Here is a 14,430-nt window from a genome sequence, read left to right as displayed (position 1 = left end):
GACTTGGAGAGGAGGTTCATAATGATTTCAAGGATTAAATAAAAAATAATTGTGTCATTTGGCCGCATGGTGGCGCCATAACACCCCACTTTACGTTTTGGCCTGTAACTCTTGAACCGTAGGTCGGAAAATTAAAATTATTTTTTCCCTGGATTCCTTGGGTCATGACGCATCTCCCCATATAGGCCACGCCCATTTGCGCCATGATAGATTTTCCGCCATCTTGAATTTTCTCCAAAACACACTTTTTCCTCCTTTTCCTACATATTTTCTTCAAATGTCACAAAAATCGGTACACATGATCCACACACACACACACACACACACACACACACACACACACACACACACACACACACACACAGCTCCACTTCACACGGGTGTGATTTTTTAAATCATCATGATATACCACGTTTAGTGAATCATGGTCACGTTAATTTTAAAATGTATTATAAAGTAGGCTATGTTTCTATAGCCTGGTATAACCAGCCTAGATACTAATGCAGCTAGCTAACTAACTGCAGTATCTATCCCTACCTTGTTTTAACATGGCTGGGATGTCTAGCTCAGCTAGGCTAATGTTTCTAGGCATTGTATAGAGGAGGACCCGCCCTCCAGCCAATAGCATTCACTGGGTACCATTTCTGGAGTGGATATCCACAGCTTTCCAACATCCCATTGTGCATTGCGCAGAAGTTGCACGGAGCTTCCGGCGCCGCAGCCGAGTGTGATCTACAAGCTCACAACGGTTGCATCTGCGACGCGACGTGAGCTTGTATGTCTGCTGTTAACCGGAAGTGTGATGCAAAAAAAGTGTGATGCAGTAAATTCCCACAGAAAGAGGTGGATAGAAAGATGGCGGATTTGCACATGCTGGAAAAATAGGCTTCATTTATGGTCTGTAGAAACTACTGGTGTGGCTCTGTCCATTTATTTTTTACAGTCAATGGTCTAACTGTAATTGAACTCAGAGCTGGGTGTGGCTGCGCACTTGTTGTGCATGGAGTTAATCAATGGCATTGCACAACAGGATAAATCGGCCATCTTCACACATTCAGGGAGAGCCAATGTCCGGACAGAAGAGAACCATCTGCTCTCCTGTGTGAAATGTAGTGTTATTTCCTTGTTGTGGGGTTGTGGCTATGTACAATAATATACACCAAAGGTATAGCAGGCAACATTTAGCCGCATGGAAATAGTGTGTTTTGTTATCGTGAAACCTGGCTGTCGTATGCCCTACAACTGAACTTTGTCACACCTATATAATCAAATAATGCCCAGAATAATAATTAAACTCCCCCCTCCCAACCTGCCAGCCCTTATTGACACTGCCACCATTTGCAGAGTACAGACCATATGGCACACAACCCTTGCCACCAGTCTAGGCATAGTCTAACAGATTGTATTGTGATCTTGTCTTGCCTATACACAGTTTTTTAGATTACCTGTTTGAGTGTTTAATTCCATGCATATAATGGAAACAAATGTCCTCTGTGAACAATAATTGCTTTTATCTGAATCTAATCCAGACATTTTTGACTCAATATCACCAATAACAGGAAGTTTCTGCTGTATTGTTTGCATGACTGCTTTTTCCTCCTGCTTTTCAGCCAATTTCCTAATGATTCCCAGAAGAAGGGTTGGGCTTCAATTCCATGCTCCAACCCTTTCAAATCCTATAAATAACTGAGACTTCAGAGGGCAGAACAGTTATACTCTGTATTAGATGTTTCCATTCATAGACTACATTCCTGGCGTAGGTCTGATTCATTCCCACCCACCAACTTGTTCGATGTGATTCATGCCTAAACAAGTCTATGTAGCCTACTGTACTGTATGTACAGTAGTAACAACAAGTGCAAACTGATACAGGCAGACAGTAGATTCAGGAATACAAACCCAAAGAAAGGCCGTTCTACAATCAGTGGCTTGGATGTGGTCCATTTAAGCAGTTGACCTTCACCTCATTTGTTTTAAATGAGTGACTGTTCCTCTGAAATGGCCTAATGTCTGTTTGGTTACTGAATATGCTGCATTTTGATTAGACTGGGTTAATCCTCAATCTGTACTTGGCTATAAAATGCGAAAACGCCGGTTAAAATGCAAAAATGCTGGTTGTAAAATCACTTACTGTGTATCTCCAGCACATTAAAGCAGAATTGAAGCACCACATTTTCTAATAGTCTAGGTAAGGCTTAGTGATTAGCTATGGGCAGGGGTGAATAATATTATTTTTTCTTGTCAGCTCAATTATGTAGGTGGAGAAAGATAGGGAAAGAATGAGTGAGGAGAGAATGACAGAGACATACAATTTATAACCTTTGCTGACTCCTTTTCTAAAGGTTGGAGAATTATTATTCAGGGATGGAATGCACTGACGCACTGGAGCTGCCGGCTGCCGCTATAGAATAATAACCAACCATATTCATTCACAAGCACGCACGAGTGCATGCACACATAGACACACACCTGTAAATGTGTAAGTCAACAGTACAGCTTTGCACCATCAGTCTATACTTCAAAAAACATTTTGTTGTGTGAAGTTTGCATGTTCTCCCCGTGTCCCCTAGGGTAGGTACCCTCGCAAAAAACATGCTGTAATCCTGGTCTCTATACTGCCTCCCCCTGGCCAGCCGGGGTGCCTGATGGAGGGGAATGGAACTGGTTGGAATAACGTGTCCCTTCCACGCGCTACGTCCAACCGGGGAAACTACCCCCTGTCAGGTGAAAAGAAGCAACTTGGATCCTCATGCATAGAAGGAAGCATGAGGTCAGTCTGTTGTCTCCCCAGGTTGGCAGAGGGAGTGTAGCGCCCAGGATTGCATTAGATAATTGGCACTGGGTGAAAAATGGGTTACAAAATCGTGGGATTAAAGATAAAAAAAAAGAAACATTTTGAAACCAACACTTCATTTAATTGATTTACATTTTGGATATTTAAATAAAACCTTTTCAGTTTTGTCACACATTGTCACTGCCTTCAGATGTTTAATGTAGCATGTAAACAAATGTACTTGATTGGAGATTCTTACACAAACAGTGTCCTTTTTATGCTCATATATGGCCATATATGGGTATATCAGTCAGATCGCGGTTCTGGACAACTCGATCTCCATATATATGTCTATGGGCAGGGCAGGAATTTCAAGAAGGCCATGGCCGGCGAGCTGCTTTTTCATAATGCGGAATTATAGAGCTTCACAGCAACTAAAGAGATTCAAAGGACTGCCTTGGAAACAAGCCGCTCGCCTCTCTCACACTCTCATATCTATCTATCGATCTATCTGATTGATTGATCGAAGTATTTATTAGAAGTTTGCATAGGAAAAGGTACAGTTTCACGACAGTACAGTTCATTGGTAGCCTACAAGGTCAACTAAAAGGAGCTTGTGAAAGCCGTGGCTTGTTTACATTGAGATTCTTTTTTTAACTCATATAACATTGAATGACAGACATATAGAACACAGTACTATGCAGAAGATAACATCAGAAAAACAGTTGTAAAAAACCAAATGCAAAATAGAAATAAAGGGTATTTACAATAGAAGGGTCAGGGGGAGGGTAAGGTTAGGCTAGGTTTATTGTTACCAGTTTTGAGTGGCAGCCGCCTGTACGCCGGATTTTCAGAACGGTTTTAAAGGAAGTTAGGGATTTACACTCCTTCAAGGCCTTCAGTCCGTAGGTCGCTCCACATTGTAGTGGTATAGCAGGAGAATGATAATTTTTTTGTTTGAGCCGAATCTGGGTTGAACATGGTCTGTTGCGTTGCCTCTGGTGTTGTAATTGAGGACATCCTTGACGTTTTGGAAGTATTTTGTCAGATACATGGGTATTTAGTGGTGTAGTGTATCTTGTACTGTCTGTCTGTCTGTCTGTCTGTCTGTCTGTCTGTCTGTCTGTCTGTCTGTCTGTCTGTCTGTCTGTCTGTCTGTCTGTCTGTCTGTCTGTCTGTCTGTCTGTCTGTCTGTCTGTCTGTCTGTCTATCTATCTATCTTTTCAAAGAGAAGGGCTTGTGCCGCTGTTTTTTGAGAAAGAGGAACAGGGAGGCGGCCGTGGGTGTGTGCAACGTGAACTGTCCGTTGCCCCAGGTGATTTCACAGTTCTCACCCCTGTCTCTTTCCTGTAGTCGACTGCATCCTGCTTCTGTAGAACAGAAAGTGAACCGTTTGTGGTCAGAGAAGGACACATACAACTGAACTAGGCCCTTACAAGGGCATAGATTGCCGAAAAGGTGACGAAAGGCCAAAAGGGGAGACAAAAAGGATGATCAAAAATAGTAAGGTCATATGCATGAGGTGCAAAGGCAAAGGGAAAAAAGAACAGACAAAATTGTTAGTCTACTGGAACACTATAAGATTCTAAGCTGATAAATTATCTCTGTGGGGTTCATTCTCCTACATTTCCAGATTTTTTGTTCTGCGTATGGAACAAGACTATAGCAATGATTAGATATTTACTTTTTTACACTTTTTTCTTTCTTATTTTATTTTTTTTACATCCCCTTTAATGTCAAAAACATTTGGAAGAAAAAAATATATAATATAATAATAATAATAAAAAAGCTGTATATATATATATATATATAGCACGTTTGTGCGCGTCATCCATCTTCATCGACCTTTCACATTATCATCATCATAATCATAATCATCATCATCAGTATTCTTGGTTTCGTTTGTGAAGAAGTACTCTCAGAATTAATTGTATACTTAGGCCCATCAAGGCAAGGTAAATCGCATAGACTTTTTTGCTGCATGCTGCTGCTGCTGCACTGCACAGCGCCACAAGCCACTGCCGTGTGTGTGTGTGTGTGTGTGTGTGTGTGTGTGTGTGTGTGTGGCTTTCGTTGACCATCTTCTAGTAAAGTCCATATCCCATAGCTTAAAGATAATTCCGCTCTGTGATTGGGTAGTTGGTTGTCAGGGCAACTGCGGTTCAAAATCAACTGCAGAAAAATATGGGTATTTATTATTAATCATTATATTAATAGTAGGAATAATTACACAGACAAGTATAGCCTGGTTAGTCAACATAATGTAGCTCTACTCGTTTTAATTCATTGTGATGATGAGTTTATGGCGTAGGCAGGCAGTAGTTGCTTGACAACTAACTAGCCAATCCTGGTCGCCGATTGGCTAGTTAGTTTTAGTTGTCAAGCAGTGGCGTCAGTTCAGGAAAAGCTAAGGTATGGCAACATGACTGGGCGCGCGTGCAAGACACCAGTTATGTTGACATACCTTAGCAACAGGCACGATGAAAAGTACATTTTATTATTCCCCCCTGTAGTCAAGGTATGGCAGTCGCCATAGCTTGCCATACCCAATTGACGCCTCTGTTGTCAAGCAACTACTACTACTGTCTGCGCCCCGTCAGGCAATGGGAACCAGACTGCTACCTTATCGAGGAGGAATCTGGAGCGCACACTCACACAAGGCAGTCGTTCACACTCTCAGTGTGCGTGTACCATTGCTGCCTATGGCGGTGCAGAGCAGTGGCGCCGTGGCAGCAAGCCTCTCCTCGGAATAATCGGCAAATTCGAGCAGAATCAACAACACCACCAGCAACACCTCCCAACAACACCTATCCAAGGAAAAAGGCCGGGTAATAAATAATGCGTTTTGACAGAAAATCCGGCGCCTGTCATTCACTCGTGCCTTTGAGAAGAAGAACATCGTCAGGGAGTTCACAGCAGACACCGTGTCCCCTGTGTGTGCGTCGACGTGGGGCCGGCAATGTTTATTCTTTCCAAGTCGTAGTTTGTCACATGTAAAAAGAAAAAGAGGGGTGTGTGTGTGTGACTGGGACAATACAGACAGTGACAGTGCAGTGATAGCGACGCAAAGGGCACCGATCGAATGCTGTCGTCGGGGAGAGGGACGCGGTAACACTGTCAGCCCAGACCCGGTGGGTCATCTTCTCTCTGGTCGTTTCCACAGACAGCGCAGTGCTGCTGAAGTGCTGGAGCCGCAGCAGCCGCTCTGGCCGCAAGGATGCAGGTGAAAAAAGCCAGGGACGCTGCTGTGGACAGGAGCAGCAGCGGAGACATGCTCCAGCAGCGAGATGACCCCAGCAAGACCTCATGCTTCTCCAATATCAAGATATTTCTGATAGCGGAATGCGCCCTGATGTTGGCACAGGGCACCGTTGGAGCATACCTGGTGAGTAGAATTATTACATGGACAGACTGTGTGTGTGTGTGTGTGTGTGTGTGTGTGTGTGTGTGTGTGTGTGTGTGTGTGTGTGTGTGTGTGTGTGTGTGTGTGTGTGTGTGTGTGTGTGTGTGTGTGGTGGGGGGTGCAGAGTCTGCAGACCTAAGTGGGCTGTAGAGGCAACTGCTCGCGAGACGTCGGTTTCATAAATCAAGTGGTGTGGGCAAGGGCAATGATCATTACATTACATACATATACAGTACATTACAGATACCCTAGCGCAGTGGTTCTCAAACCTTTTCATGTCAAGGACCCCTCAAATTGACACTTATGCCCGCGGACCCTCATTTAAAAAGATATGCTAGGGACGCCCATGAGAGAAGATGTGTATGGCTCTAGCAGTGATTCTGCAACATTTTAATTTCAAGGACCCCAGTTTGACATGCATTAGGCTATTTAATGGTATTTCTATATTATATGGTATCTCTGAGACCCCATTTATATTGTATCCTAATAATCAATCACATTTTACACTCTCAGAGTTACATGCCCAATCTCATAAATCAAGTGGTGTGGTGGGCAATGATCATCATTACATACTTGGATACCCTAGCATGCAAAGTCACTTGAAATCTTATTGGATTTGGTTTCTGCTGGCATGCTAGTTGCATTGCGCGACACAGTAATCAAAGTGCTGTCAAACGGTCTAACAGACTGAGACAGTACTGGTGTGACATAATATAATGACAAGTAACCGGCTAGGTGGGCTTGTTGTGATGCTGCTTCTACGGCTACAGTATGTATGGTTGGCTTGGCTCTCCTCCATCAGACAGCAGACCCTTTCTGTCGTTTGAATAGCTCATTCTAATGTAATTACACGTGCAGTGATTCTGCAGCCTGCCATTAGCATCATTTGAAATGTATTTGTTTATTTATTTACTGCGGTATTATTAGACCAACAATGAACGGGTAACCTATAATGGGACATTCTGCATGCATAGTATACCTATTTGTGTTGTTGAAGTAGTAATAGAATAATAATAACAATAGGCTAATAATAATCATAATAATAGATAATGATAGTTACTATTGCCTTTTGGAAGATAGTAGCCTATAATGTAATTTAAGGTTGTTTATTTCTTATTCACATGGGAATGTAGCCTACTGAAATGAAATGCCAGAATATTTACAGTAGCATATTCACAATATAAAAGGTGAAAGCACAAGATACGGAGATCAAGTTCTTGCCAGCTTTATAGGCTAATGTAATAGTTATACAGTGCTAAGTAACCATCACCAAGGTCAAGGGGGCAAAAATAGCAATTCACAAGGAAGAATAAGACTTTTATCATTCAATTATAATTCCTTTCCTTGTTTTTTTTAATTATTATTTATTATTTTGGGAACAACCCACAATATGACTTTTTACAGTTCAAGTTAAACTCATTCAAACTTCACAGAGGTGTTTATTCATTCAGTGACTGTTTGTTTACCTTCTAAGAAACACTTTTACTAAGACTCAAATGACAGTCAAATAGACTGAGGTGAGATAGCATATTTGAACACTGGAGCCTCAAGCTCTACTTGCACCTTGAAGAGGCAGGGCTGCCAGGGCAGCTTTTTTCACAGTCAGAATGTCACCCTGCTGGAAAGAGAGACCTGCTCGTGAGAATCTATCATTTACGTCTTGTACACAGAAAAAGGACGGCAGCTGTGTTGTTCATAACAACCCTCCAATTTTGGCCACCTGCTCAAACATGCCAATTTGAAGAGTAAACTCTGGGCATGAGGTGAGGATTGCAATTGATGGCCTTGGGTGTGAGTGAGAGGAACAACACAATTTACCTGGACAAACACATGAGGCTATTTGTTATGCTTTATTATTGAACACAACAGTGTTGCCTTCAATGGGGCCCATTTGACATGGACTGTGTGTGGTTTAGGGAGAGCCTTGTGCCGCGCTACATGAGCTATTGTTGTATCCATGATTGGATTGACGGGACTTACAGTAAGATTGTGCAGGCCGTTAAGGGCCAAAACCCAAGTGCCACGGGCATGGGGCGACGGGGCGTGCTCTCCATTAGTGGCTTACAGCACAACTCATTTTAGCAACACAACAATCTTGTTGTTCTTGTTATTACTGGAAATGCAGTCAAAAATGCCCACAGAGAAACAGAGAAACCAGTTTAATGCAGTGGTTCCCAAACCTTTTAGACCGTGACCTAAAAGAGAAATTAGATGTTAGCCCAGGACCCAAACTAGTGAAAATAGCAGATCTACAAGCTCACAACACGTCGGTTTGTGCTGCCTTGTGAGCTTGTAGACCGTCTATTTTCGCTACTTCTTAAACATTTGTTTTCTAATTTAATGGAATTTCTTAGATTTCTTCACGAAATTACTTTTTTGGAAATGTTTTTTGAATTTGTTTTGAAATAATAACAATTAAAAACAAAATGTAGGAAACCAGAAATTAAAGGGCCCATGAAAATGTGTCTGTGTCGCACAAATGGGTCCCGACCCACTGTTTGGGAGAAGGTGGTTTAATGCACGGGATTGTTGCGTGAGTCCTGATTAGCAATGTGTCATGTAAAAAGGGTCTTTCTTCATAGTACTCTCACAGTTGGATTAACATAGAGGCAAACTGCTATTTTAACCTCTTCCCAAATTCTGGGCATGTCATAATAATAGGCAAACATTTGGCAAGAACAGACAAACATTTCACGAAAGTACATTTGTTTGTATTTGTACACTCAAGAAGAATTAAATAACACTGAGGACTTTCTATGTATTTGCTATGTACATTATTTACTTTTATGTTTTCCATTCCATTACATATTTACTTATTGTTTTATATATTCTTTATTTTACATTTGTCATAGAAACTGAATTAGTATTAAGTCCAGGGCTAATGCACAGTAAAATCCTCACTGTTAATTAAAGTCTTATGAAAGTGTAAACTCTAAGAATGTTTACCATTTTGGAATTAGATTAGCACAGGATTTTATTCTGTGGCAATGTATAGTGATGTGGACTTGTTTGTGTCTCACAGTAGCCTACACTACTTACAGCTAAATCTTTTTATTATTATGTCTTTAGGTTCATCCACTGTTGTCCTTCAGAGAGCATTCTTTGACTGTCATGGTATGACTATCAGTTTATAAGCCTTTACACAAAGCAGGAAAGAACCTGAGGTGGACGTGGACTTTTGTTTGGAAAAAAAGTCTGTATTTATATCTCAGGAAACTGGAATTCAATGTGCTTATACAGGGGGCATTCTCCTGTTTACAGAAAGTATTTTGGAATGTATTTCGATTGCCAATGAAGGTGGTCTTATCTCGAGGCCACACATTGTTAATCAAAACAACTGGAAAAAATATTTTACTGGCTATGTAAGCACACAATAAATGTAGCAGTATTTTCTCAAAGGACTGTTTAGAGCTGGATGGGTTCACAGTGGCACCTGTTTTATATAACTGTACTTGCCTTTATAAGTCTTTAAAGCGTGAATTCTCTTATTGTGTTGTAGTCCTTTTTCCTTTTGCTGGGTTCCCCCCCCAAGGACCCCTGGGGGTCCCCAGACCTCTCGTTGAGAACCACTGGCCTAAGAGTAGAGGTACAAACATGTGTGGGAAAAGGGGGGGGGGGGGGGGTTGGCCCCCACAAATTAATTACACCGCTGAGAAGTAGCTGACTACTGTGCGTCACATTGTCTGAGACCTGGGATAATGGAATTGGATGGGATTGGGTGGTAGCTCCCATCCCTCTACTGTACTTTGGTGCACTGTTCAACAGCGAGTGATATGCCTATAATGAATGCTACATCACATGCCAAAATAGCCAATCTACAAGCTCATGATGCGTCGCATCCGCATTGCGAATCTGCTATTTAAGTTATAAATCATGCTTTAGGTTTTGGGCCGGTCGCTCGGGGGTGGCGCAGTGGTAAAGTAGCTGGCCATGCACCACTGCGGAGTCTAGGGGTTCAAATAACCACCGCGGTGCATCCGGCTCTACATGAACACAATTGGCCCATGTTCAGGGTAGGGAAGCCGGGAGGGTGATATTTGTCACTGCACGTGCCACATACTCTTATGGGCTGGAGTGGCACCTGTCAGTGGGGAGTGTTGGGTGGGAGGAGTAGGCTCTATGTCCTCCCGGTGGGGGCTTCTCACGGTCAGGTGAGCCAGTAAGTTACAACAGCAGTGACAACAGACATACATGTGTGTGGGGAGAAATCGATTGGCACTATTATACCTAGTGCCTAGTGAAAAGCAACAAACAAATCCCTTTGCAATCACTTTGCACCATCCCTACTGAGTAGGGGTGGGCGATATGGAAAAATACAATATCACAATATTTTCCGAAGCTGTATCACGATACACGATTTTATCACAATTCTTTTTCACATTGGTTTTTATGGTTATTTTTCAAGATACTTGAGAAAAACTAGACTCTCTGGGTTCCTTTTGGGAGGTCTAAATTGAACTTTACAAGTATGTAACTCTGACAGTATACAAATGAAACCAAATGGACCCGTTAAGTGGAGACCTTGACATTTTAAAGTTTGAGAACTACTGATTTAGACCAAAATGCAGGTTTAAATTGAATTCTGCAATGAAATTATCACCATATCACCCACCCCTACTACTGAGTGCCAGTGTTTGAAATGGGACACTCTAGTTCTGAACTTCAATCTGTTCTTCTTCTACCTATAGTGGCTGTTTGGCCGATGATTAAATATTGTAACAAAAAAAAGAATAATTATATTTTCAATATTAATATCAAAATGTTAACCACTGGAACCCTAGCATCCCTAATCCTGGGGGAGAACATTCAGAACGTATGGTTGGCATTTGTTCTGAGGATGGGAGGTATGAGAGGGTTTCAAGGCCAACTCTCTATGGTCCCAGGAATGTTTGGACTGGGAACCACACTGTCTACAGTAGATGCTGCTGTAGAAGCTTGTATTGAACTCTCTTTCTTTTCCCCCTCTTGCGTGGATGTTTGATTAACAGCATTATTGAATACAAATAAAAATAAAGTACTGCCGAATGAAGTCATTTGCATACAAAACCCCTAAACATTCTGTGAGTCGGCATAATCAATCTCCCATTCGTTTTCTGCTGAGCGACTCAAGATTTAACATTTTGATGACAATGGCATTCGTGAGATGGGAGACAGAACTGGGAAAAGCTCAAAGGTGCATTCAAAACTCATCACCTTCACATCACAAATGCACAGATACCACTTTTTAATCATCACCCACCATTATCACAAACGTATGACAACAAAAAAGTATACATATACATCCGTGTCTGTCGTGGGGGTCCGTGATAATCAGTACATGGGATCTGTGTCTTCAGAGGATCCCACTTTAACAGACCTCAGTTATAGTGGGATCCTATGGGGAGACACAAAGCCCCCCAGGTACCCATGGACCCCACACCCCGAGGTGCCCCAGATACCCATGGTACCTCGGGCACCTGGGGTAGGAAGCTCAAAACAAGAGTCAGTAGCAACAGCTGAATAAGCTGTTCAGCTTTGGCAGAGATTTGCCCAGTCTTTCACAAGCGCTAAGTTTCGCAAACCTCAAATGCATGTTCCTTACAAATGGGGCACCATTTTAAAAGGCCAATAAACAGTATTTTCCAATGGTATAAAAGTTATGGCCAAAAAGCCAAAAGCCATTTGTTAAAAATATACAATATCGGGGCGCCGCCGCCCACTGGCCTAGCGGTCTAGGCGCATACCACATAGGCTCTGATGTGCGTTCGGGTTCGATCCGGATGGCCTTTGCTGCATGTCATTCCCTGTCTCTCTCCCTTTCCTGTATACTGTACCTACTGTACTATCAATAAAGGCAAAAAGCCAAAGAATATCTTAGGGAAAAAAAATATATAAATCAAAGCAGAAAAGGAGTAAAGTGCACAAAAAAAGGCGGCACAGTGCCTAGAAAACACGTCCTGTCTGATCGGGGCCCAAGCCAACCAACCAGGCCCAACATAGCCTGGTGGGAATTGCCAGGGTAATGGAAAAATAGTCATGCCCTTCCCAGGGCAGTTTGGGACTGATCTGAAAATAGTATGAGAATTGTTCAAATGTGACATTGTGGTTCACATGGGGCAGCAGATTGTTCCCAGATATCATATCACACGTCACACGTTCAATCACTTCTAACTGATTCTAGCTGATCCCCATCAGAAACACCTGAATGAGCTGATATAGTATTCATGTTCTCTGTTTGAGTCAGAAGTTATGATGCCCCCACCTATTGCAAAGAACAGAACAGGAAAAAGAGAGTGCTTGCGGTAGCCAGTTCAGTAAAGAGCTGTGGGAGTAAATGTCGCAGTGCCTTGGTTAATCAGAAACAGAGCAGTGGATCCTGAAGGGGAATGCCTCTTGGCAGGGAGGAGGTTTTAACTCAACCACAATGTGGAACATTTGAATGGCGCTGTGAGTCAGTATATTCCAAAGGAAAAAAAAGAATTTAAGGGCTTGTTCTCAATATTGTGATATTTTCATGCAACGTGAAGCTCATCTCCTCAGGTCGAAACTTATTCACATCATGCCACCAGATGTGAAATGTCATTTGTGAAGGAAAAAAAACAAAAGTTATACTTTACCATCAGGGCCGTTTTTAGCTATAGGCGAGGTAAGCGGCCGCCTAGAGCGCCATCCTAGAGGGGGTGCCGAAATGGAGGGAGTGGACCCAAACCAGCCCCAAAACCCGTAAAAATGGAGAGAGTGGAGAGAGGCGCATTCGAGAGAACTCGCATAGAGCGCTGATTAGACGCGCTACGGCCCTGTTTACCATACCTTACTTTACCTGCAGTGTGTAAACATTAAAAGTAAAAAAAAGGGAAATCGTTGTGTTTCGGTGCCCTGTTTTCTGTTGGTTTTGCGTCTGAGTTTCATTCTCACTCCATTGAACCTCCCATGACCCCGAATAACTGCATGATTATTGTTTTCTAATTTCCCCTAGGTGAGCGTTCTGACCACCCTGGAGCGACGGTTCAACCTCCAGAGTGCTGACGTCGGGGTGATCGCCAGCAGCTTTGAGATCGGTAACCTGGCCCTCATCCTGTTCGTCAGTTACTTCGGGGCCAAAGCCCATCGGCCACGGCTGATTGGCTGCGGGGGCATTGTCATGGCCCTCGGCGCCCTCCTCTCAGCTCTGCCGGAGTTCCTAACAAAGCAGTATGAGTACACAGAGATCATGTGGCGGACTGATTCTAGCCGTGATGTCTGCTCCAACACCAGCAGCCAAGCGGCGCAGCAGGCAGAGAACAAACTTTGTGCCAACAAGGCCAACACCAACATGATGTACCTCCTGCTCATCGGAGCCCAGGTACTGCTGGGGATCGGGGCCACCCCAGTACAGCCCCTGGGCGTGTCTTACATCGATGATCACGTGAAGAAGAAAGACTCGTCACTCTATATAGGTGAGCCATTCACTACAGGCCAAGTAAAAAAACTATAAAAAAATAGGCAAATGGATTGCTATCACACTGGCATTTAAAAATCAATTTGTTACAGCACAGTTATGTCCTAAGGTAGTTACAACAAACAGAAACATCACAGCCAAGGATGTGCATTGAAATCCTCAGTGTTAATTTAACTCTGGATCCATTCGGGTACATTACACTCTTAAAGTGTTTACACACTCAGATTAATTCACATTAATTGAAACTGCTGTTTTGACATAAGTACATCGACACAGAACATCAATGTAACAAGGTGATAAAGCAATGTAAAAAAAACAAAAAAAACAAAGCCAGGTCTATTTTATTTTACCACGAGTAAGCATTAACCTCACCAAATGAATAGTTTGATGTGAAATTTGTATATTTTGTCAAACTCCGAGTTACGGATCTATTTGGGTACATTTTATTCTTTATACTCTCCGAGTCAAATTAACAATGAAGATTTTCCTGCGTTTTTATGCTGTCCATTCACTGCCAGCAGGTGCAGTACATGCCGCCCAGCCTTTGTGTCAATACTGTGTGTGCGTGCATGTGCGGGAGTGTGCGTGTGTGTGTGTGTGTGTTTATGGGGTGCTCTTGTAATGCAATTGTACAGTGCTCTGCTTCCCTTTTGTCTCCACACTTTCTGTCCATGTGACTGCCAGGTGAGCAGATCTAGCAGCTTTTTAATCTCCATTACGATGCTGCTGTTGGCAAGCGGGACGGATAGGGGTTAAATATCTCCACTCCCCTCAATCCCCTCTCAAAGGCAAGATGCTGCTGATGTGGCTTTTCAGGGCTTAAAGGTGCATTCAAAG

General features: G+C 42.7%; 1 protein-coding gene across 1 annotated transcript in view; it reads left to right on the top strand.

Moving 5' to 3' along the window:
* Positions 1–5,534: 5,534 nt before the first annotated feature.
* slco3a1a (solute carrier organic anion transporter family member 3A1a) overlaps positions 5,535–14,430 on the top strand; it is a 53,985-nt gene continuing 45,089 nt past the window's right edge. The window contains exons 1-2 of the mRNA XM_080736124.1: positions 5,535–6,158; positions 13,132–13,591. Of these exons, the coding sequence (XP_080592250.1) occupies positions 5,991–6,158; positions 13,132–13,591 (628 nt within the window). The 5' untranslated portion in view covers positions 5,535–5,990. The remainder of the gene's footprint in view (positions 6,159–13,131; positions 13,592–14,430) is intronic.

Source organism: Nannobrachium achirus (genome assembly GCF_963921795.1).
Source record: "Nannobrachium achirus genome assembly, chromosome: 11".
Lineage (NCBI taxonomy): Eukaryota > Metazoa > Chordata > Actinopteri > Myctophiformes > Myctophidae > Nannobrachium > Nannobrachium achirus.
Note: the sequence above shows the minus strand (reverse complement) of the source record. Positions and strands in the feature narration are given on the sequence as shown.